The sequence below is a fragment of the Oreochromis niloticus genome, linkage group LG22 (genome assembly GCF_001858045.2).
Source record: "Oreochromis niloticus isolate F11D_XX linkage group LG22, O_niloticus_UMD_NMBU, whole genome shotgun sequence".
Taxonomy (NCBI): domain Eukaryota; kingdom Metazoa; phylum Chordata; class Actinopteri; order Cichliformes; family Cichlidae; genus Oreochromis; species Oreochromis niloticus.
In genome coordinates this window covers 31,761,004-31,784,984 of record NC_031985.2, presented here as the reverse complement: position 1 = coordinate 31,784,984, position 23,981 = coordinate 31,761,004, and the positions used below count along the sequence as shown (strand labels likewise).

Below are 23,981 nucleotides of genomic sequence, written 5' to 3'. Positions count from 1 at the left end.
TTATGAGTGTTTTTGTGCTGTTTTTTCTATTGGACGTGATGGTTATCAAAACCAAACATGATAAGTTTGGCAAGCGCAGGAGACACGACACGGAGGAGATTTGTCAATCAGGCTGCAGAATGTAATGCGCATTGTTGAAAGCTGTACGGTGCAATAACAAAAATCAGCGAATTGTGACGGGTGAACAGCGGGACCACTGTATACTGTTTTATTAATAAACAAAATATATTCCTATATGACAACACGCATAAATTAACTGCCTACATTAATTCACTGTAAACCTTGTCCTTCTGACTGACACTCCCCTGCTGCCTCTCCGGGCTGTCCCTGGTCCTCGGGGGGGAAGTTCTCCACGGTCCGCACCATATTGCCGCTAGTCTCCCGCGGGGTGAGGAAGGGGTCCAGAAACCCCATGACCGCGAAGAACTTCCATCTCTTCCCCAATCCTGCTGCAGACCCACTCCTCTTCTCCTTCTCTGTCCTCTTCTCCTTATTATATGTGTCCCTGAGGCTCTTCCACTTTCTCCTGCAGATGTCCTCTGAATAAACACATTATCTTGTTAGCGGAAAGGTATTTGTACATCAGTGTGAAAATAGCGGGATAGTACGCGTCAGTACCTAGGTCAGAGCCACTTCACCAGCCTCCTGATTGGTTGTCGTGGCGCGAATTGATGCCGGAGTTCAGATTTTCCAACTCGAGCGGTAGAGGCGAAACACGCGTATGCACAAAATGCAACACAAAAACTCACGCGCGTGTTTTTTTTCGCGAGTCAAACGCGCCAGACGCGGTACACTGACGCGCGTTTCACAGGTTTTGGCGTTTTCGCGACGCAAATCTGCTTCCGAATTTTCGCCGGACGCGCAATCGCGTGTCATCGCGCTCTTTCCATTGACTTTACATGTAAACCTGACGCTCTGGCCGCCTCTATCGCGTTCGGTGTGAACGCACCGTAAGGGCGCCCTCCGTTTGCGAGGTGCGCCTGCTACTTGCGGCACAGGGAGGAGAGGGCGGGGCGGTGGGGGATTCTCTGGCTGGATGGAGCAGCATCTAATAACCAACTCGCAAAATAAAACAAAATAAAAACAAAACAACAAACACGAAAACACCAGACATTATGATACAGACTTATAATTTGCACCGATGTTTTTTCGAAATTCTGTATGCGAAAAGTGAGCGCGAGAGCCCTCGGTGCGCCTGCTTTCTGCTGAAATCAAAGTAAACTTTATTGTCATCTCCGCTACATACAGTCCAGTATATAGAGAGACGAGACGACCAGGCTCCAGTTACAGCAGTGCAAGAAAACAAACAATAAATATAAGAACAGTAAGAAAATAAATATACACTTTAGGACTCGGGGTAAAGGGATCAATAACAATTTAAAGTTTGTAATTTACAGTTTGATAATTTAAAGTCTCACACAACCCGTCGAAAGGGGAGGGGAGTTTCCAAATAGAGCACATTTCATTCATAATGTTGTAAATCCAAGCCCATTATGTATTCATGATTTGAATCCTGGGTTGTGCGAAATCCCAGAAATACATCCTAGACAAAGTGAATCTGTGAACTAAGGTGTAGGTCTGTTAGGTTATGTTGTGGTGATCCTCGAGTTGGGGATGGGTGTTCATGCTGGAGTGCAAAATTAAAACCAATGGAAGATAGACAAGAAAAGTTCAAAGTCATCAGGTCCTCAGTTTAGAAAAAAGAGAAAAGAAGAGGAGGAGAAACGAGCCAAAGTTACAGGTAAGCAGATGTGTCACTGGATAAAGGCAGGTCATGTATCCTGAAACAATCAGAATCATATTCAGAATACTTTATTAATCCCTAAGGAAATTATGTGGATTACATTGCTCCAAGAAGAAATGGTAAAAATAGTAACAGTAAAAGACTAAACTCCAAACAATACATTATGTTACAGATTTTACACAATTAAGAAATAGCACTAATATATACAGGTCACTCAGTTATAAATATCAAGGATTAACAGAGGTGATTATAAATAAATATCAAGAAAATTGACAAGAATATTCCAGAGTAGAAAAGAGCGTGTGTAAAAAGGATGTAACTATTGCAGTGTTCACAGTGTGTTAGATGGAGGAGTTGTACAGGGAGATGGCCACAGGCAGGAATGATTTCCTGTGTCGGTCAGTGGTGCATCATGGGTAATCTCAGTCTCTCACTGAACGTGCTTCTGTGACTAGTCGGTATGTCATGGAGTGGGTGGGAGGTATTATCTAACATTGTCTTTATCTTGGACAACATCTGCCTCTCAGACACCACCCTAATGATGTCCAGCTCCATCCCACAATATTACTGGCCTTGTGGATCAGTTTATTTAGTCTGTTGGAGTCTGTGACCCTCAACCTGCTGCCTCAGCATGCAACAGCATAGAGGATAGCACTGACCACAACAGAGATACAACAAGATAACATTAATTAGTAGGGATAGTGAAAACGTCTGTTTACGTTTGTTAGTCACTTGGCTATGATAGTAAACAGTAGACACTGATGTAGCTTACTGAATCTTTTGGACTGTGTTCAGCACAATATTAATTAGTCATTGTCAACTGTTGATTTGTTCTATTTCATTATATGACAAATTATAATGGCTGTTTGGTAGCTGTTTGCATACTATACATACTCTCTCTCTTCATATATGTGTGTGTGTATATGTTTCTCTGGTGAAATTCATTATCGTTCCGACAACAGTTTTATGTTAATGTACAATCCTTAATATGTTTATGGGTGTCTGTGTGTGTCGGGAGGGGGCGCCAGAGGGAGTGTTCGCCCGGGCGCCAAACAGGCTAGGACCGCCACTGGACACAGCGACTGTAAAGTCTGCAAACATTCCAATCCAAACACAAATGTTAAAATATTGAAAGAAATTAATTAATTGTTAATTCTGATTTACATCTATAGTACAACCAAAATTATATTAGAATGTCATAGTCAAGCATGTCTTTTATTCTCTTTCTCCCTCTGTGCCTGTTCTCTTCTGCTCTTTCTCTCTTTCCCATTTCCTTACCTGCAGGTTGGTGTATGTATGGATGCTGGCACACCTCTCCAATCACCCCCTTCTGGAGAAGTGGCTGTACTAGCTGTTTCAAGAGTTTAGCACCAGCACCTGTTTTTCATCAAACAAGGATAGGTTCCTACCTCTACTCTCTGTCAGATCCTTGTTACTTGAATTTTCGTCATCAGGGTCCTGATGAATTTTCTTTCTTTTCTTTTTTTTAATTCCAGGTGTCAAGTTTTCTGATCTCTCATTCCCTTCTAGTCTTCCACAGTTGTTTTGGTGTACTTCCCAGAGTCAAAGGTCAAAATTCTCGCAACTTAATTTCTGCTATCCATTTCCCTTTCTACTAGAAAATAAGTAAAAACAACCTGCCTGCTAAAAGCAAAATTTTAAGCTGTTAGTCATATGTGACAATTTAATGATCTAAATGCAATTTAGAACATCACAAATGTTTCACTTCAAACAAATGAAAAAACATTCCAAAATGTGCATCTGAAAAAATATTAAAACTTTAGCTCAAATTTTTTTCTAATGTTTGGTACAATATTGTATGGTTGAACTGGCCCAGGGAAACTTCAGGCTCTTTAAATTGTTTTAACTATAGAGGTGGCTAGACCAAGCCAAATAACGATAATGTAGAGACCAACACTGGTATTGGTGTAATATTTTAATATAATTACCAAGCTCACGGCATTGTTCCTGTTTATCAGATCATAGGCATCTCTGTGTAAACACTGCTCCTCTCATGCAGGTACATGCTGCTCCATCCCCTCCTCCATGTTCTGCTGTGTTTAACTATCACTTGAGTCTATGGCACTGAGCAGTGAAATGCAGGCTGCAATGAGTGAGAAAGCAGCGCATCATGTAAGAAGTAATTTACAGTTGTAAATGCTGGAACAAGCAGCAAAAGATGAAGATGGGAGGAAGGAAATCCCTTCGACAGACTCAGACTGTGGCACAGAGCCCACAGACAGAGCCCAGTCTTACTGTCCTTTCTAACAGGCAAAGAACAACAAGGTACTTCATGTAGTGGTTAAAATAATTTTTTATTCGGTTCTTCAGCATTACTTAATGGGAAGTTGTTATTGGCCATCTAAGTTGTTAGGTAAGCAGACTGATTGCCTGTAGACATTTAGATAATATATTCAGGCCACTGACTTGTGTTAAATAAATTATTGTATTGGAGCTGAAAAATATACCTAAAACATGAAGTATGAAAAATGTCTGAATATAATAACCTTTTTGTGTTGACTGTCAAATATATTTCATGTATGTGTTTTATTATGTTAACTAATTATTCTGGAGTTCAGGTGGTCATTAAAATGTGTTCAGATTTGTCAAACAAGTGATGATTCATTTCATAAACCATGACATGCCAGTCTCTCCTACATAAAGTGCCTTAAAAAATTTGTAGCATTGGTATCAGTATTATTGGCAATACTGCCACTGCTGTATTTACGATCAATACCAAACACCACTAGCCCTAATCACACACAAACCCACTGCATTCTGCATTTTATATCCAGTGTAAAACTGAAGAAGGATACATGACTATAAAACACATTTTCCATCTGTGGTTCCATACAGTAGTGATCTATAGATTTAATAAAGGAGCCTGTAATATAGGTTAATCTGCTGTCAGCTGATAGTGTGCAAACAGGAAAATATTAAAGGCGTGACATTCCAGTTACCCATTCTCTCAAATGATAAAATACGCCTGCTGCTCTGTAAACATTGGCAATGTCATCAAACCATATACTATATCAGTTGCGTAACAGTGTCAACACAACTGTGATTACACAAAGTATGACATTTGAAAAACCTACCTATACCTATTTATTGAGTCCTGCAAGATGACCTTCCATATTGTAGTTTTCTGTGGAACATTTTATTTGGCTGGGAAGAAAAAACAAGGTTAAGAGGATTTATTAAATTCAGAACAACTGATTATTTGGAGGCTTGGACAAGTATTTACAAAGTATTCCTGAAATGCATCATCTGAAAAACACACACATAAAGGTTAGCACACGATATCTATTTAAGCTGTGTGAATTGCAAAATTGTTTAAACTGCCTGTTAAAATAAGTCAGAAAAGGGCTAAGAAAAGGCTATTGTACACAACTTTATCAACACTCAAGCTACTGTCATAAAACAATTAGAGGTGAAATTTAAAGTCTGTATGGAACACCAGCAGTGACTCTCAACTGGTGCTGTCACTGGTTTGGCAAAGAACAAATGCAGGGGGGTTTGAATAACCAGAAGAAACATATGAAGTGGAACTAACCTGAATGAATATGTTTTAAACATTGTGTATCCTATCATTCTTTCAAGCCTTTGTCTGTGTTTTGTGTCTGCACTTTGTGCCCAAAGGTCTTAACCATATCTGAGTTAACTTTTTAGGTATTAAACAGCAGAAAATATTTCATTTTATTTACATGCCTAAAAATGCTTGTGTTTTTAAAATATTTTTTTAAGAATTATCCTCACATTCACAGGCAGCGGGGAACATTCCCCCTTAGCAATAGACAGTTTAAATGGACACTTTAAACTCTGCCCAATTTGCATGATTGCCACTTCTTTTTAATCGTTTGAGCCAATAAAATCAAGGTAACGACTTCGTGTCAGTTCCACCAATCAAAAACCAGCATAATCAAGTCACGTGTCTGTAACTTGGCTGAAAATGGCAATTGCTGACGGAACTGGCTCTGATGCATTGTGTTAGCACCGCTGTTCTGACAAACCATCCTACTTTGGCAAAACGTCCTACCATTAGTAGTTTATGCACATTTCTGCTGTCACGGAGTAATTCCAGCAGAAACTTAAGTAGGTATGACGGTTTGCCACTTAGCTTTGCCCATCAGAGTATGCTTGTAGTTCATATTCATAAAGCCAGGACGGTTTGCCACTTCATTTTACCCATTAAAGTATGCTTGTAGGTCACATTCACAAAGGTATCATGGTTTGGCACCTAATTTTACCCGTCAGAGTATGTTTCTAGCTCTTATTAACAAAGGTAGGATGATTTGCCACTTAATTTTACCCGTCAGAGTATGTTTCTAGCTCTTAATAACAATACAATAAAACTTTATTTATATAGCACATTTAAAACCGAAGGTACACCAAAGTGCTTCACAACAAGGTTAAACATAAGATATAAGACAAAAGGCTATAACAGAGTACAAAAAGACCCAAAAAGTACAGACAAAATAAGAAATAAAACATTAGAGCATAGTTTAGAAGATAAAATTACTGGGTATTCATAAATATAAGGTGGGGGTATTTATACAGTGGAACATTAGTAGAAGATAAATAACATAAGGGTAAAATATAGAGGATGTGCACTAGCTAACTGAAAACGCTTGGTCAAACAGGTAAGTTTTTAACTGAGATTTAAATAAATAGATGGAATCAGAGGCGCGAATAGCAGCAGGAAGATTGTTCCAGAGGCTCGGGGCTGCCAGGGCAAAAGCCCGGTCACCTCTGGTCTTTAGCCGGGATCTAGGCTGCACTAAGAGTAATTGTCCTGATGATCTTAAATAATGTGACCTTCATTAGAAACTAGAGTCTGTTTATAACAGCATCACTATTGGTCCTCCAGCCCAGTCTCTCATTCAGGTGAATGTCCAAGTGTCTGTATCTGTCCATTGTTTCTATCTCTTCACCCATGATGTTGATGGGCCTAGTTGCAGTTTCTACCTCCTGGAAATCTGAGGTGTACAAGGTAAACAGAACTGTCCCCTGTGATGCCCCAGTATTACTAACCACCATATCATAAATATGCATCACCATATCAGTTGCCCCCCAGTCATACAAACTGAGGCCTCTCTGACCGATCAGTCACCAATCCAGGACACATTAGAAGACAGTATTCAGATTCAGATTCTGAGTCTTCTGAGTCGAAGTCTTTTTTTCTTTAGCCTTAGTCTGAAGAGAAAGAAGAAGTTCTTTGGATAATTGATGAAATGTTTCTCCCACTAAAAAGAACTTAATTACAGTTTTGTGAAGTGTTCAAAATGAAATGGTGGGTAAAGCTAAGGAAATGTTGAGCATTTTACAAATATATCCACTTTGACTTTTGACCTACTTCAGTTTTAAATACCTTCTGTGGAAAGTGAAATAATCTTTATTTTGATCTTTGACCATTTAATGTGGAACATGTGAAAAGTATCATCATCATTTACTCCCTAATCATCAGTTAATTGGTGTTTTAATTAAAAAGTATGTATACTTATACCTACGTCACCTACCAAAGGAAAATGATCTCATATCTTTATAAGATAAGGTTGGGGAAACCTGCAGTCAGCTGCAGTCAACAGAATCAACTTCTTGGGATCTCATATCTTGGTAAACCTTATTAAATACAGGGATATCACACCTCATTTTAGGTCAAATAAATACCTTGTGTATTTTAAAGGTACTGTATTTATATCACAACACATAGGATATTTTGAGTTCTAGTGACTGAGAAGACAAATATCACCTGTGCACATTCAAGGCCCCTTGAGAGAGGACTTTGCTTATTGATTATGCTTTTTTTAGTTTGTCTTTTTCAATGAATCATCCTGCAATTGAAGTTTCTGTGCAAGTGGTAATTTTTGTAACTTTTGACTACAGATAAGGATTATTTAGAAAAATATGGTTCAGAGTAAATCAGGCCTCCAACCCTAATTTTTATATCAGGGAAGATTCTTGCAGTATATGTGAAACTGACCCCTTACAAAGAGCATTAGTTTAATATGCATTGATGCAAGCTCAATGATCCAGGTAAGGAAATCCCGGAAAGTTGATTCTTCTATCTAGATCACATGTGTCAAACACTCTAGACCTAGTGTTTTATCCATTATTAACACATCTCTTCTAACTGCTCCAGCTGATGAAGCATGCCATGATGCACCCAGTTCTCAAAAAAAAAAAAAAAAAAAAATCTTGATGCAACAGTTCTCTCAAATTTTACACTAATGTCTAAACTCCCCTTCCTGTCCGAAGTCCTAGAGAAAATTGTTTTCTTTCAGCTCCAGGCTTTTCTGGAAATTAATGGCATCTCATAAACATTTCGGTCTATTTTCAAAGTGCTACAGAGCACTGAAACAGCACTTTTAAAAGTTTTTAATAATCTTTTATTAATAGCTGATTTTAGTAACTCTGCCATCCTAAAAATAATTCTACAGACTCTTTAATTTAGCTAGACTGCCAATTACCATCTGCCAGTGACAATAAATCATGGTTGGCATAACATTTTTTGAATGTAACTATGCTAAGCTACAGTGTCCTTTTAAAATAAATAACTTGAAACTGAAGTGAACGAAAAATTACAAAGTCATTGTAGCTTCTACTTTGACCACATTCACTGATGATGAATTCACATAAATAAGCATTGTGATATACTGTTATGAATTTGGATCCCCAACTTGGTCCTATAATAAGCATTACAAGAACACATTTATTGTTATTTTCTACTCGAGCACAATGCCATCATTTGTGCTTGTCAGTGCAAAGAATGTGTAAGGAGGATCCAGAGAGGATCCAGAGATTGTATAAGAGCAGGAAGAACAAGATGAAAAAACAATTATTTTTCACAAAATAATTTTGCATGTGTTTAATGGATGCTTTGTATGCTTTCCAGTAGCACACTGATGACGGCTCTTAGGATCCTGTTGATCTTGTATAGGTCTAGGCAATCCAGGATCCAGATGTGGGGCATCGAGTCATAGGCCTTCTTGTAATCTAGGCAGTGCACAGGTTGGTCAGCCTAGTCTTGCTGTCTCGAGCAACCTGCTCTGTCTACCAGTAGCTGGTGTTTTGCGCCTCTGGTATTCTTGCCAATTCCTTTCCCCACTCATGTATTGAGCCATGTGCCTGTTCATCTTAGATGATGCCTGACAGGAGATTCCATGTGGTACTGAGGCAGGTTATTGGCCGGTAGTTGGATGGGACCGGTCTATTCTTGGGGTTTTCGAGGATCAGGACTGTCCAGCCATCAGTTAGCCATTCTGGGTGTCTCTTGTCAACTAGCAGCTGATTCATTTGTGCTGCCAGACGCTCATGGAGTTCAGTCAGCCTCTTCAGCCAGTAGGCATGAACCATGTCAGGGCCTGGTGCTGTCCAACTACACACACACACACACACACACACACACACACACACACACACACACACATCTCTCTCACTGGACTGGACTACAAATACAGACGTCCTGTATAAGAAGGGCCAGAGTCGACTCCATCTGCTGAGGAGACTGAGGTCCTTTGGAGTCTTCAGGACTCTGTTAAGGACATTCTATCACACTGTGGTAGCATGTGCCTTTTTCTATGCAGTGACCTGCTGGGGGAGTGGATGCACAGACAGGGACAGAAGGAGGATTGACAAACTGGTGCGCAGGTCTAGCTCTGCGCTGGGATGTGCTCTGAAATCTGTGGAGGCAGTGGGCGAGAGGAGGATGTTAGTAAAGCTGACATCCATCATGAACAACCTACCTCGCCCTCTGCATTAGTCTGAGTGTGCTGAGCAGCTCCTTTAGTCAGAGACTGAAACACCCTCGCTGCAGGAAGGAGCGCTTTCGCAGATCATTCATCCCAACAGCAGTTAGACTCTATAACTCCTCAATCACGATGTCATGTCAGTGGACATTGTGGACATCCACGGTCACCACTTCATGCATAATGCAACTTATATGTGTATGGACATGTGCAGGTATATGTGTATGTATATATATACATATGTATATTTAGTGTGTACTTGTGTGTGTGCGAGTGCATGTCTATACTTATAGATATCTATTACTTACATAGGAATAGTAGTGGTAGAATATTTATGTTATAACTATATAGTTAATAGTTTGTCTAGTATATTTCCACAACCATATCCATAATCACATACTGTGTATGCTACCATTGTATATAGTGTATTATCTTACTTATTTTATATTTGTTTGTATTTTATTTGAACTTTTTGTATTTTTCTTTCTGCGATCTGTACCTGAGCTGAGGTAACAAAAAAGCTTCCCCAACGTGGGACCAATAAAGTCTTATCTTATCCCTCTTATCTTAAGTGCGCTAACACCGTCATCATGACTAACACGATTAACAATTAACTCATCTGGCGTGCAGGCTGACTCAAAATCCCTGCAATGTTTCTGTCAACGCATTTCGGGCAGTTTGTCCGAAGTTTGTCCATTCTGCGCTCCAGACGGGTTGAGTATGTTAAAAATTTTAAACACGTTAATAGTGATGACCCTAACTCATTAACATTGACAGCACTAGTTTAAAAACATAAACAACTGTGGGATACCGTTTGTCTGTGATTCGAACCAGGGGAACAAAAATTGTGGCATGATCAGTGTTGTGCCAAGGTGGGTATCACTGACCATGGAAGTAGCGATGTTTTATTTTTGTGAAAAAGTGAAAAATGAGTGTCGTTACATTACCGTTCAGTTTGAAGGTTACAACAGAAAATTATATATTTATTGTTGTGACGTGGTATCCAGACCGGATTATTTTAACAAACGACATAGTCTAAGGAGCTTGGAAAGAAAAGCTTCTGGACTTCTTTGAGTTGCTTGAAGACGTTTCACCTCTCATCCGAGAAGCTTCTTCAGTTCTAAGGGTCAATTGGTGGGGAGTCCCAGATTTAAACCCAGTGGGAGTTTCCCCCCCAAAGAGGGACAAAGGACCCCCTGATGATCCTCTACCTAATCACATGAGCCAAGGTGTGAAAGCGGGTGGGGGTCCTAATCAGCCAGGGTTTCGGGTGAGCTCATTGTGAAACCTGGCCCCACCCTATCATGTGATTTCCTGAGGTCAGATGGCCCAGTATGTGAGTGGGCGTTAAGGCGTCTGGGAAGGGATCTCAAAACTGGATTATAGATGGCAGACAGTTGGTGTCGTAAACCACCACCTCTGTTCAAAGATGGTCGCTCACAGTGGACGTAAATGGCTTCTTTCACTCCTCTTTCAAACCATCTGTCCTCTCTGTCCAAAATGTGAATGTTGGCATCCTCGAAAGAGTGACCTTTGTCCTTTAGATGCAGATGAACTGCTGAGTCTTGTCCCGTGGAGGTGGCTCTTCTATGTTGTGCCATGCGCTTGTGAAGTGGCTGTTTGGTCTCTCCGATGTAGAGGTCTGGGCATTCCTCCCTGCACTGTACAGCATACACCACATTGTTAAGTTTGTGTTTTGGAGTTTTGTCTTTCGGGTGAACCAGTTTGTGTCTGAGTGTGTTGCTGGGTCTGAAGTACACTGGGATGTCGTGCTTGGAGAAAACTCTCCTGAGTTTCTCTGATACACCGGCTACATAGGGGATGACAATGTTGTTGCGTCTGTCTTTCTTATCCTCCCTCGCTGGTGTCTGATCTTCTTTTCTGTGCATCTTTGCTGACTTTATAAACGCCCAATTAGGATAACCACATGTTTTAAGTGCTTCCTTTACATGTGTGTGTTCCTTCTTTTTCCCTTCAGGCTTAGAGGGAACATGTTCTGCCCGGTGGTGTAGGGTCCTGATAACCCCAAGTTTGTGTTCCAGAGGGTGATGGGAGTCAAAGAGGAGGTACTGGTCCGTGTGTGTGGGCTTCCGGTAAACTTCAGTGTTGAGGTTGCCGTTCTCTTCAATGTGCACAGCGCAGTCCAGGAAAGGCAAGCAGTTGTCCTTTGTGTCTTCCCTGGTGAAACTAAAAATCAAGAATGCGGGATTCTGTTTGTCCGTTATTTGGACAGCCCAGCGTGTGCTCCGGACGCAGGGGAAACAAATTCTGTCAGGGAGACCTACCTTGGCACGACATGTGTTGTGCAGGTGAAGCCAAAGTCAAGATATGCTTCATCATATGTTCTAGTCTTTGGCTTGGAAGGAAGTTAGTTTGGAAGCATATTTGGTGATGCTTCAACTTCCTCCATTGCGATTGTGTGGGAGCCCTGTCAAAAACCCTGTCCATTATGCTAGCAGTGTCCAAGCATTCTTTTTTTTTCTTGTTGGCACTGCGGCCCCCCAGGGGGCGCACCCCCCACTTTGTGGACCACTGAGTTAAACATTAAGTTTACAAAAGAAAAAAATACAAAACAGTGTTCTTATGAGAAACAATTACTCATTTTAAAAGATAAACTGACGTATGTCTTTTAAAAGCAAGTAGAGGAAAAGAGAAGACTGAAAAGGAGGCATTTAGTCAATGTTCCAGGTTATTTTATGACTTAAACAATGATGGATTCTCAGACATATGAGACAATTGTATATCAGATATTTATTTAAAATCATAATATATGCTTGAGAAGCAGCCTAGACGTAACATTAAAAGTATTCTCAATAGCATAACTGTCACAGCGGCGGGTGCAGACTCAGGCGTGGGAGTCAAAAACACATTTAACAGTTTATTTACAAGCGAAACACACACCAAGTTCTATATACAAAAATGTGCCAAGGAGGGGTCCTTTGAGGACCACTCACGTCAAAACTTTTGAACCACAACTTCTGGGAAAACACAGGCTGGGATGGGTCCAGGGAAATGGGAGTCATACAATGATCCTGCGATGAGAAGCCTAGATCTGCCATCTTAAATGGACACTAGAAAGCCAAGTTAAAGAGCTGGACAGTAATGATTTGCAGGTGTGTCGGCCAGAGGCAGAAACCTGCAGTGAGTTCCGCCGCAGAAACAAAAACAAACACTGAGGTGTTTCTAGCCCTGAGAGACGCCGTAGAGGTACGTCATGATAATATGATAATAACAAACTGACAACGTCCATGTCAATGTGTGGCAGAGGTGTGGTCTCTCGCATGCTGCAGAGGAGGGGTGATGCAGTGAGCTCGCAGGGCTGCGCGGAGGCAGGAAAAACAGGTGTGCCTGGTAGGGATGGGTATCGTTTAGGTTTTATCCGATACCAGTGCCAAACCGATACTTCTGAAACGGTGCTGGTGCTTAAATGGTGCTCGAACCGGTGCTTAAAGAATGATTTTAGTAGTCTCTTTTTTTCTGCAACATGATAACCAAGTTAGCCCTATAAATTTCCTCCACTTTTTTCTTTGGTCATTTTAGCCTTTTTGGCCAGGGTGAAGGGAGTATCTGCCATCAAACAAGAAGACAGCCGCATGTAACTACGATGATGTTTGCTAGTTCACCTTACATGCATCAATTTAATAACGTGGTTAGCCTACTCAACATAAATTACACACGAACAACATTAAGCTACTGACCCAGAGAAGAACGGCTGCTGCTGCTGCCATCATCATCTGTCATCATTTCTCCTACACTGGCTGGGCTAGGGGCCAGGACTCTACTCTTCGGGTTCTTGGGGAATGTTTCTAACTCCGGGTCGATAACAGGCACCACACCCACAGTAGATGTGCACGGTGTGAGGTCTTGCAGCAAGCTATCAAATACGTATGGAACGCCAGGACTGCCATAATGAATGAATTAAATACACCATTAAAAAATTAATTAATAATATTAATATTTATTAATAAATAAATTATTAGTTAAATGTGTCAATAATTAATTAATTAAATGTGTTTAAAAAATTAATTAATTATTTCCCATTTTAATTAATTATTTCCAATTGTAATTAATTATTGCCACATTTAATTAATTATTTAATGGTGTATTTAATTCATTCATTATGGCAGTCCTGGTGTTTCATAAATACGGTGCATTTCTCGGCTTTTAAAAAAACGCTATGCGTCGCCAGGAGTTTCATCAGATTCGAGATGTTACCTCCTTTGCACAGTATCACCTTAAAGCACTTGTTGCAGGCTGCTGAGTTTGCATATTTTGCTGTGAAGTACAGCCAGACTTTTGACCGCTTCGCCTTGGGCATTTTTAATCTGTAGCTCTGCTCTAAAAGAACGTACGTACCTGGGCCCGCCTACTACGCTTGCAAAGGTAAAATGATTAGCTAGAATCCAAAGTGTATGACATCTCAAAAAAAAAAAAAGCACCGAAATGTGCGCTGCTTTTCGGTCTGGTTACTACCGTTTATGTCAGAACCAGTGCCATAATGGCACCGGATATCGGTACCCATCCCTAGTGCCTGGAAGGTTAATTGACTGTGTGTCTGTTTTGGGGGTTTTTTTGATAGTGACAGCCGGGCAGGAGAGGAGTGTGTGGCAATGAGCCAGGAGTGTCTGCATCCTGAGCTGATCAAGGCTAAAAACCGCAGTTTTTATTCTGTGTTTTTATTTTTGTGTAGGTTTAGAGTTAAACATAACTCTATGTGTTATGTTTAACAGGCTTAGGGTATCAAGTTTCTTCTGCTCTATTAAGTAGTGAAAGCGCGCCCTCTATGTATCATCATATATAATGACATCTAACTTTAAACTTTTGTGATTCATCAATCTAAAAGTCAAATTTTGGGGATTCTAATTAAAATTTTGTAATTGCAAAACACTTCAACACTTCCACGTGAGCCTCTTTATCCAAAATGTGCATGTGGAAATGGATAGATGTTTAATAACCAACTTGGTTTCTTTTATCTCCCTTGTATTTCATTTGAGTAATTTTGAACAAGTGTTTCTTTTCACTCTGATTGGTGGTAATGATTTTCTGGAGGTCATTAAATCATGAATCCTCTATTGCCTATATTGCCGAGTATATATTTAATTTGGAAAGTACTGTGGACAATAATTTGGTCGGCAGTCCAAGGGTCCACCTCTTGAAAAGCAGCATACCACACATTGTCAAATCTGGTTATCCACATCAACCTTTATCATGTGTGTATATATATAAACGTATATATATGTGTGTGCTTAAAATGTGTTCAACAAGATACATGGAGAAGAATAAAAAGCACTAGGAATAAAAGAAAAGCGTTCTCGTCATAGTCCTTCAGTCCTTCTGGTACTGCTGCCAGTTTTTCTTGCTCTCCACCTGAGCTCTCTCGCCTCCCTCTCTCTGACTATTTGTGCGTGTATGAGTTCTGCCTGCTCTCAGGGTATGACAACTCTCCACTCTCCACAGATATTAACAATAACACAAGTTTCAGGAGATCAACCTTGTAAAATTCTAAATATCTAAATATTTGGTGATTGTATTAGACAATATGGCATTGGCATATTTTCTCCACTTGAAAAAATAAATCCGTTGGGCTCTTTCCTGGCCTTCAGACAACAATTCTGATTGCTATTGTACTGAACGGGACAGGCAAAAAAAGAAAGAAAGAAAATGCTGACAACATCCAGTACATGAACATAAACGCCCTCTCTTAATAAGTTACTTTACCATAACTGTAAAATGTTCCTTGCCATGCAAACATCTTATTTTAACTAGGAATAATACAGCATAGTATTTCAGTTAAACACATCATACTATGTACATGTTTAGGCATCCGACAACTTGCCTGCTGTTGTTTGTCTTCTTGTAATTCCACCAACTCTTAAGAAAATACTTCATTTCTTACAAATCTCATATGTTAGAAACTACCATACAGTTTAACTCCTGGGTGCATTTATTTACATAGTTAAATTAAGCTGTGGATTAGGAAAGAAACTGCCAAAATGTCACATATCCAATGACTTCTTTCACAGAATCCCTTTAGAGATTAATTGTCATCAATTGGCTTTCAGTACTTTACCCACTGAGATTATTGCATTCAATCACATTTTTTTCGTTAGGCCTTCATAGAACTTAATTTTTTGTTGCTGATCTAGTTGCTGGATGATGTTATACTCATAACTTCCAGGATGTACCCCAGTTCTTAACCCTTTGTTTGTGAGTATTTCCCAGTAATGACTCCAGTTTCCATCACTATCAGCGCCATAACCAAACACATTAACCTGGCAAGACAAAAATACATATAATGAACATATAATGAATATAATAAACAAATGCATTAGCAAAATGTTCCTTTTTTAACCAAACATCAAACAATGGCAGCTAAAAAATGAAATGGACAGTTGGACAGCGACCTGGGCAAGCACCAAATGGAAATACAATGATTATATTATGAGTGTATGATGACAAAACCTCTTAGAGGTTTTGACATTGTAGTCTAGTCACATTACGAAGCTTCAGCTTTCACTTTCATAGGACATTGAAATATAACCATTCACAGATTTAACCAGAGTTCTTTAATCAAGTGACACTGGCCTTTAAATCTGTTCTGATCTTCACCAAAGATGCTTTGAACTTTTGAATAACTTTTGAAATGCATATGTATTTAAGAGGACAATACAAAAAATGAGCAGCTTAGCAAAGACTCAAATGGCATGTATGACAATAAAAAAAACATTTTATTTCATACTTGTGGCACTTCAGAAACTGAAAACTTTGTACTTACCTCATCACAAATGTGAAGCGCAAGAATCAAAGCCATAAAGCCAGTGGATGGATAACGTCCTTTGTTTCCAAGCCAAACCTCATGTACATATTTCATAAAAGCTGGATTTACCACCATAACCTGTTAGAAAATAGAGTGAGCCTTTAAACATATTTTATGTTTACCACTGCTTTGTCATTGAAGTTACTCACCAAATCCTTGTTAGTTTTGATCTTTGATTTCACTGGCATATATGACCTGTTGAAAAAAGCATGACATTGAAAAATATAAAGTAGGAGTTTAACAAAAACAAAGCTAAAAAAAAAAAAGGCATTGAGTGTGGCATTGAACATGGAGAAGGACCAGAGTAATGGTTTGATACAGAAATTCACCTTATTTCACCTTACAGTACATCCATCAGCCAAATCATATTAATCTGCATACATGTTGAATTCATGCACTGGCTTCCTATTTTTGCATTTGATGTAAATTCTGTGCTGCAAGACAATCTAGGGGAAATGTAAATTTTTTTAGATCCTTTGCTTAGTAGCACATGTATGTAATTTAAGCAACTGGGAGAGAAGAAGGTATTGTATGTTGACTGTGACATCTAAACCTACATAAGAGTGTCATTATAAAAAAATAAAATGGGGTGACATTGCATGCTGAGATCAAATCAAAATATTTTATCTGAAATTTTAAATTAGAAAATGGTGAGTACGATTTTTAGGCGCATGTGCCCAAATACAGATGGCATAAAAAGTGGCTGCACAACTGCCTAAAAATGTTTTACATAAAATAACCGTTCAACAAGTATTAAGAGAAAAGTCACTATCCTAAAGAACAGTACAAAAGCTTACTTAAATGAACTAAAGTAAGATGAGTTGTTATGAGGACTCTTTATCAGATTGCATGTTGTGTAAAAAATGTAGTCATAATATGTGGTCTCAGGACCATCAGTTTGTACAGAGAACATTACAGAAAGACTTTCAGCTCTCTCTCTTAATTAGTTTTGCTTGTACATTTAAAAGACCTAGTGATGATTTTCTTAACTCTTCATTAAGCAAGTTTTGTTGGATTTTGTTTTATTGTTATCATTTGATTATGCTTGTCTGAAACAGATCTCTCTTGTAAATGAGACACTGAGTCTCATTAAATAAACTTTAAATAAAAATTAAAGTGAATGAAGTACTGGTGCAGACAAACAGACAAACGCCTTCGGTGCGAAAATATCTTAAATCAATTATAATTTTTCTACAAGTGTGTGTGTGTTACTCAGTAGCGGTTTTTGATACGGGCGACATGGGCGGTTGCCCGGGGAGGCATCGTGGTGGGGGGCGGCATCACGGGCATCGGGGGAAAAAAAAAAATTGCTCTTACTTATGCTGCCCCGACATCAGCCAGCGCATATTGAGAATGGTATAGGCACCGATCGGCTTTCTATCGCCCATTTACTGAGCGTAAGGTCGCCCTCCGTTTGCGAGGTGCGCCTGCTGCTTGTGGCACAGGGAGGAGAGGGCGGGGCGGTGGGGGATTCTCTGGCTGGCTGGAGCTCACAAAATAAAACAAAATAAAAACAAACCAACAAACACGAAAACACCAGACATTATGATACAGACTTATAATTTGCACCGATGTTTTTTCGAAATTCTGTATGCGAAAAGTGAGCGCGAGAGCCCTCGGTGCGCCTGCTTGCTGCTGAAGTCAAAGTAAACTTTATTGTCATCTCCGCTACATACAGTCCAGTATATAGAGAGACGAGACGACGAGGCTCCAGTTACAGCAGTGTGTGGCAGGATGAACGTTATCCCTCGGTCCAACCCACTTTCAGCCTGGCGCATTAGGGGGCGCTAGTATAAATAGTGGCCATTTGAGTGTCCCTGGATCGCTTACCTGTGAGCTCCTTTTTGGTCACCTGACTTCCCTTTGGTGTTGCCGAGATTATTTGCGGGTTACACTTCTGAAGCCTCCATCGCGGCTGGCAGGTGTTTACTCCTTGTAGTGTGTACATTATCTTACTTGGTGGTAAACGGCTATTGTTTGTAGGTCGTAGCTGTAGAAGCCTCCTCTGAGCCATTCTGCTCATGCTTTATGACGCGGCTTACTCGGTACGTAATCAACATTTGTTACGATCTCTGCCTTTTTATTGTTCTTTTATAGTAATTACTTATTATGCTTTGCAGGAAGTGTGGGCCTTGGTTTTACGCCACGCTACGCAAACTGAAGTGCTGCTGCTTTGTTTTACTTTGTTTTTACTGTCTGTTCCGGCTGCGAGGTTTCTTTCCTACTGCTGCCAGCCGTTAAAGTGGACGTCGGCGTGGACAATGCCACGCGGGTCGGCTGGCGTGCATACTGATTGACTGACTGGATAATTAACTTATAGTCGTGCAGACGGCAAGTTGGAGCAATACGGCGATTCCGTTTGCTCCATATTTTAGAGTTTTATCTAGATTGTATGTTGTTTTTCTGTTGTTTTGATTTGTAGTTTGTATTTTTGTTACGCCACTGGTGGGAGGCCCTTTTTCTAGCTGTAGATCACCACTGTGGTCCTGCAGAGCTACACATTAGTTTGTTGTAATATATTAAAATTTTCTTTGTTTCTTTTATTCAGATGCGGAGCACCGACGTGGAGGAGACTAGGGTGCCTTGGTGGTGGGATCCTTTGAGTGTACACACCTGCCTTGTTTAGTTTATTAGTGAGTGTGTGATAGTGTGCTGCACTTGTGTCTTGGTGTGTTTTCTTTTTTTTGACTTTGTGTGTGGCATCCCTGCCCCTCCACTGGTAAGCCTCAGCTCTGAATACCTTTTTAAGCATACTTCTACACTGATATTGATGACTGTGTTTTTATACGTTGTTTTAATTAATAAATTGTCAACTTATTTTATCATTGAACCTCGTCTCTGTACTGAGTATAGCGAACCTAAGTGCCCTTTTGGTGATTTAGTGTTACTTCCAGTATTCTCTGGGTGAAATTCCCAGGGTGGCGTTGTCTTTTAAACTGAAGAGTATTTATTTTATTCCCACCTCGTGCTGCCACAAGTGCAAGAAAACAAACAATAAATATAAGAATAGTAAGAAAATGAATATACACTTTACAGGGGTAAAGGTATCAATAACAATTTAAAGTTTATAATTTACAGTTTGATGATTTAAAGTCTCACACACAACCTGTCGAAAGGGGGGGGGCTGCTTCCAAATAGAGCACATTTCATTCATAATGTTGTAAATCCAAGCCCATTATGTATTCATGATTTGAATCCTGGGTTGTGCGAAATCCCAGAAATACATCCTAGACAAAGTGAATCGGTGAACTAAGGTGTAGGTCTGTTAGGTTATGTTGTGGTGATCCTTGGGTTGGGGGATGGGTGTTCATGCTGGAGTGCAAAATTAAAACCAATGGAAGATGGACAAGAAAAGTTCAAAACCATCAGGTGCTCAGTTTAGAAAAAAAGAGAGGAGGAGAAACGAGCCAAAGATCCAGGTAAGCAGATGTGTCATTGGATAATGGCAGGTCATGTATTCTGAAACCGTCAGAATCAGAATACTTTATTTCCTTAGGGATTAATATTAATGTGGATTACAGTTGCTCCAAGAAGAAATAGTAAAAATAATAATAGTAACAGACTAAACTCCAGGGAGTGTTCGCCCAGGGCGCCAAACAGGCTAGGACCGCCAGTGGTGTTACTACAATTATATTTCCATGATAACCTGGTGTGCAAACCTGTTCTGATGATCATTAAAACATGTGCATGTAAAATAGAACTCACCTTCCAGTAAAACCTGTTGTAGAGGCATTAATGAGCCACTCAAAGTCCTGTATCTTAAAAGGAAACAGCACAAAATGAGTGTTGTCATCCACATCCACAGCACTCTCTGGATACATGACACGATGAGTTGTCTTGTTCCCAACGTCTTTTTCAAAGCCTCTGGTAATACCAGTGTTCATTCTAAACAGTACGAAGGGGTATATTTCACATCAGTTTGGATCTTTTGTGCAAGAGGGGATCTTTAATGGTTAAAGAAGACTCCCTTTAGCTGAGAAAGTACCTTATGACAACTTCATGTAAATCTATCAGCGGTCCATAATGCGATCTCCTTAGATTACCAGAATTACCCACCACTGCACAAGTCCTGCAGTGGTCAGGTTTGGGTTGTATAACATCTGGATTCCGTGGGAAGATTTTAAAGAAGTTGGCCACCGTTGTTTCATAAACTCCAAAGCTACGGCTTTCAGTCTGCAAGCGCTGTCAGACATATCAAATAAACTTTGTTGTTAGACCAAATGAGCTGGAGGGGGTGTAAAAATGTTACCCTTTCCAGGTGACTACTTACCTTCCACCAGTTGAATTCATTCTCTGAGAGGTTTAAGTTTGCAGTCAAAAATGGTTGAACACTTCTGTTCGATCGATCCAGAAGCAACTGCTTATCTTCTGATAAGCATTTTGTACAAGCACACAGCTTTTGGTCCACAGCATAATAAGTCAAGTGGTAGCCTGTTTTGAAATACACACCAATGCCAGTGGCACACAGCAGGAAAACCACCATCTTCAATTTTGAAATCATTCTAGATGTGTGACCGGGAAACATAACAATCTGCAGACAGAGTGTGTGGTGATACAAGTTAAGCTCAAAGACGTCATATATATATTGTATGTGTGTGTAGTAGCCATTATCAGCAAAAGGAGTAAAATAAGTTATAGCTTATCTAGAAAGTCATCATATATAAAGCAACATTTTAACAGAGATGGCTATGTCTCTTTTGCGATAACATTTCTTTTCACCCATAAAAAAGTAAAGAAAATAATATCAGCGAAGATTAAGCTGTTTTTACCGCATCATCTGTTAAAATGTGATACTCTTATATATGACTTACCTGATCTGCGAGGAAATCCCTTTCTGGTCCAGTTTCATGTAATACACGTACAAACCTTGCGTCGACTCACCATTGGTGAGAGCTTTTTCACCGTTTCACTCGCAGGTAACACACATGACATCACATCAATACTCGTTTGCTACCGGAGAAGGTGATACCTTCATCTCCCTAGAAAGGTGTGGAGAGGTGTGGTTTATGCGGGTTTCCTCATGTACCCATGTTCGCGTTTGGAAACCGCTTCACCCATGTTATAAAGATAGTTAGATAGTTAGTCACACCAGGAAAGCTGTGTCTTGTTTATTGCATCATACACTACAGATTACACAAGTTAAGAAAATCACTTTTCTCCGCGGCTGCTTTTGTTTCCATGAAGAATGCCTAAGATCGTTAAGTTGTGAGTAACCACCAGATGAGCTATATTTAAATAAAATTTGTATTGAACAACGGGAGGGTTGCACTTTGCTACAAACAAACAAACACTAAAAACACGTCTACAATCCACATATTTGTCTTTCCGTCCGATAAAGATCTTGACATATTACTTCCGTTTCTGTCACTTACTAAATGTGGACAGACCGCGATTATGATTTTCCCTGATCATGAATCTTTTCCTTATAAATGTCACTTACACAGTGACACAAAAGCCACCAAACTTCTTTATAGTTAGAAGTAGCACATTTGTTCAGGGAGCAGCATATTTCTAGAAATATTTAAATATCATTACAGAGCACAGGTGATGATATTACATCTCATAAAGACCTGATCAAAATTATGTTCTGGTGTTTATCAATGTTATCCCCAATTAGCAGCATAATTATCAGTAGTGAGTAATTATCATTACTGTTTTATATAGCCGGATTAACTGAATAGGCGGTTCATGGGCCAAATTCTTCTGTTCGGCCCCTCATCTGACGCTTATAAAATAATATTAAATTACAAGTTAATTTTGCGATATCTAACATATCTATCTATGTGGACACAGAACCCCTTTTAAATTCACAGACAGAAGTGATATTTCTTTATTATAATTATTACTATTATTATTTTGTTGTTAGGTTGATAAAACTCAAGAGTTATGATCTCTTCACTGGTTAGCAAAAATCTATCTCTATATTTGATTACCCCCATCCTCCAAACACCTTTGGTGTAGAAGACTCTTTATCTAAAACTGCCCAACCTTACTGGGCCAGTCACTTATATCAAGCATAAAGAATGACAGATCCTTCAGATACAGAAGGATATTTTAAAAGAAAATGTGTCACAGGAAATTCAGCAAATTCAGAGAGAGGTCATCATAAAGTGCCATCTGAAACAAAATTTGGTGTTCCTGTTGGATGTCAAGGTATGCTGTCTATTTTAGATGATTTTCACTATTGACATTGTTGACAAGACCTGTGCAAATCAGACCCATGCAACTAATGTGAATATGCTCCGCAGAACACAGCAAGCCACTGTGACAAAAGGACATGAACACTAACTGCTCAAAAGAACTGTTTAATTGAAGCCATGGCATAACACCTCTGGTGTTCCTTCGCCTTTTACTTATATTGCCCTCTGGCCATGACTCCAGGGGATCTTCGCCACTGTCATTGGCACTATTGTTCCATCAAAACAGAGATTTTCCCTAAAACTAACCAACATAACTAATGAGCATATTAGTTGTGTGGAATGCTCAGTACAGTCAGGGAGGCCAAAGTCTTTATATATGGACGAATTTATTAAACCACTTAATTGCCAGCAAAAGAAACACAGTTTAGAGCCATTTTAAGGCAACGCACAGCCTAGCTATACTTTTTTTTTTACAACTTATTATGTTTGGAAGCCGGAGTACCCGGAGGGAACCCACGCAAACACGGGGAGAACATGCAAACTCCACACAGAAAGACCCGGGCCCGATGGTGGAATTGAACTCAGGACCTTCTTGCTGTGCGGCAACAGTGCTAACCACCGTGCCACCGTGCTCCGGCTTCCTCCCACCGTCCAAAGACATGCAGTTTGAGGGGATAGGTTAATTGGATAATCCAAATTGTCACTAGGTGTGAATGTGTGAGTGAATGTGAGCGTGAATGGTTGTCTGTCCCTGTGTGTTGGCCCTGCGACAGACTGGCGACCTGTCCAGGGTGTACCCCGCCTCTCGCCCTATGACAGCTGGGATAGGCTCCAGCGCCCCCCGCGACCCTGGAAAGGATAAGCGGAAGCGAATGGATGGATGGATGGATTATTATGTTTGGTTTGTTGGCAACATCACTCCTGTACTAATCAGTTTGTTGAGTTTCTATATGATACTACCAAACAGTTGTTCAGGTACACAAGTGTAAAAACAAACAACCACATTGCAGTGATGTGTGGTTGCATTTACACGAAGTTGCACATTGGGTTATGATTACAATCTAAGGCACAGGCTATGCCATAGCCTTCCAAGTTATGGCATAGCCTGTGCCTTAGATTTAAAACAATACTGTAAAAGAAGCATTAGTGGCATGGAAATCATCTAAAACAGTCTTACATGAGTAAAATCCAGACAATGGTTATTGTCTCATGTATTTGTTACTATGGATGCAATGCAACAAGCATAGCATAAGTGTAGGAAAGCATGCTAAGCTGAAATCAAACATTCGCAGGGTTGGTTTTTCATTCATCCTGCTTTCTAACTTTTTCTTGCCAGTAGCTTCAGCAATCATTAATGTTTCATACAATGATTGCCTCTGTCTCTCAGCATGGCAGACAAAAGGACAGAATCATAAGTAAACAAAGGAACAATATAATGTCAGGTCAGTGCTAATTTTTTCTTTTATTTTGGACTGGCCTCAGACTAGCTGAACACTATATGATGACAAAAATGGTCCTAAGTGACAGAAATGGAT

At 39.8% G+C, this 23,981-nt stretch overlaps 1 protein-coding gene and 1 long non-coding RNA gene across 2 annotated transcripts; one reads left to right on the top strand and one right to left on the bottom strand.

Annotated features, from left to right (window-relative positions):
* Positions 1-14,687: 14,687 nt before the first annotated feature.
* Positions 14,688-20,804, bottom strand: LOC100700815 (CMP-N-acetylneuraminate-beta-galactosamide-alpha-2,3-sialyltransferase 1). The gene is made up of 6 exons (XM_019350320.2): positions 20,577-20,804; positions 20,292-20,488; positions 20,012-20,191; positions 16,456-16,501; positions 16,265-16,384; positions 14,688-15,761 (listed from the first exon to the last, which is right to left on the bottom strand). The coding sequence occupies exons 1-6, from the start codon at positions 20,787-20,789 to the stop codon at positions 15,582-15,584; spliced, it is 936 nt and encodes a 311-aa protein (XP_019205865.1). The 5' UTR covers positions 20,790-20,804; the 3' UTR covers positions 14,688-15,581.
* LOC109196442 (uncharacterized) lies at positions 18,052-19,136 on the top strand. Its single transcript, XR_002057899.2, has 2 exons — positions 18,052-18,351; positions 18,427-19,136. It is a non-coding gene; the product is annotated as an uncharacterized LOC109196442 (long non-coding RNA).
* Positions 20,805-23,981: the final 3,177 nt, after the last annotated feature.

Coding starts and splice junctions, on each gene's coding strand:
- LOC100700815 (XM_019350320.2), bottom strand. CDS start 20,789: ATGGTGGTTTTCCTGCTGTGTGCCACTGGCATTGGTGTGTATTTCAAA. Junction 20,192..20,291: donor TTACATGAAGTTGTCATAAG/GTACTTTCTCAG, acceptor CGTACTGTTTAG/AATGAACACTGGTATTACCA. Junction 16,385..16,455: donor TCAAAACTAACAAGGATTTG/GTGAGTAACTTC, acceptor ATTTTCTAACAG/GTTATGGTGGTAAATCCAGC.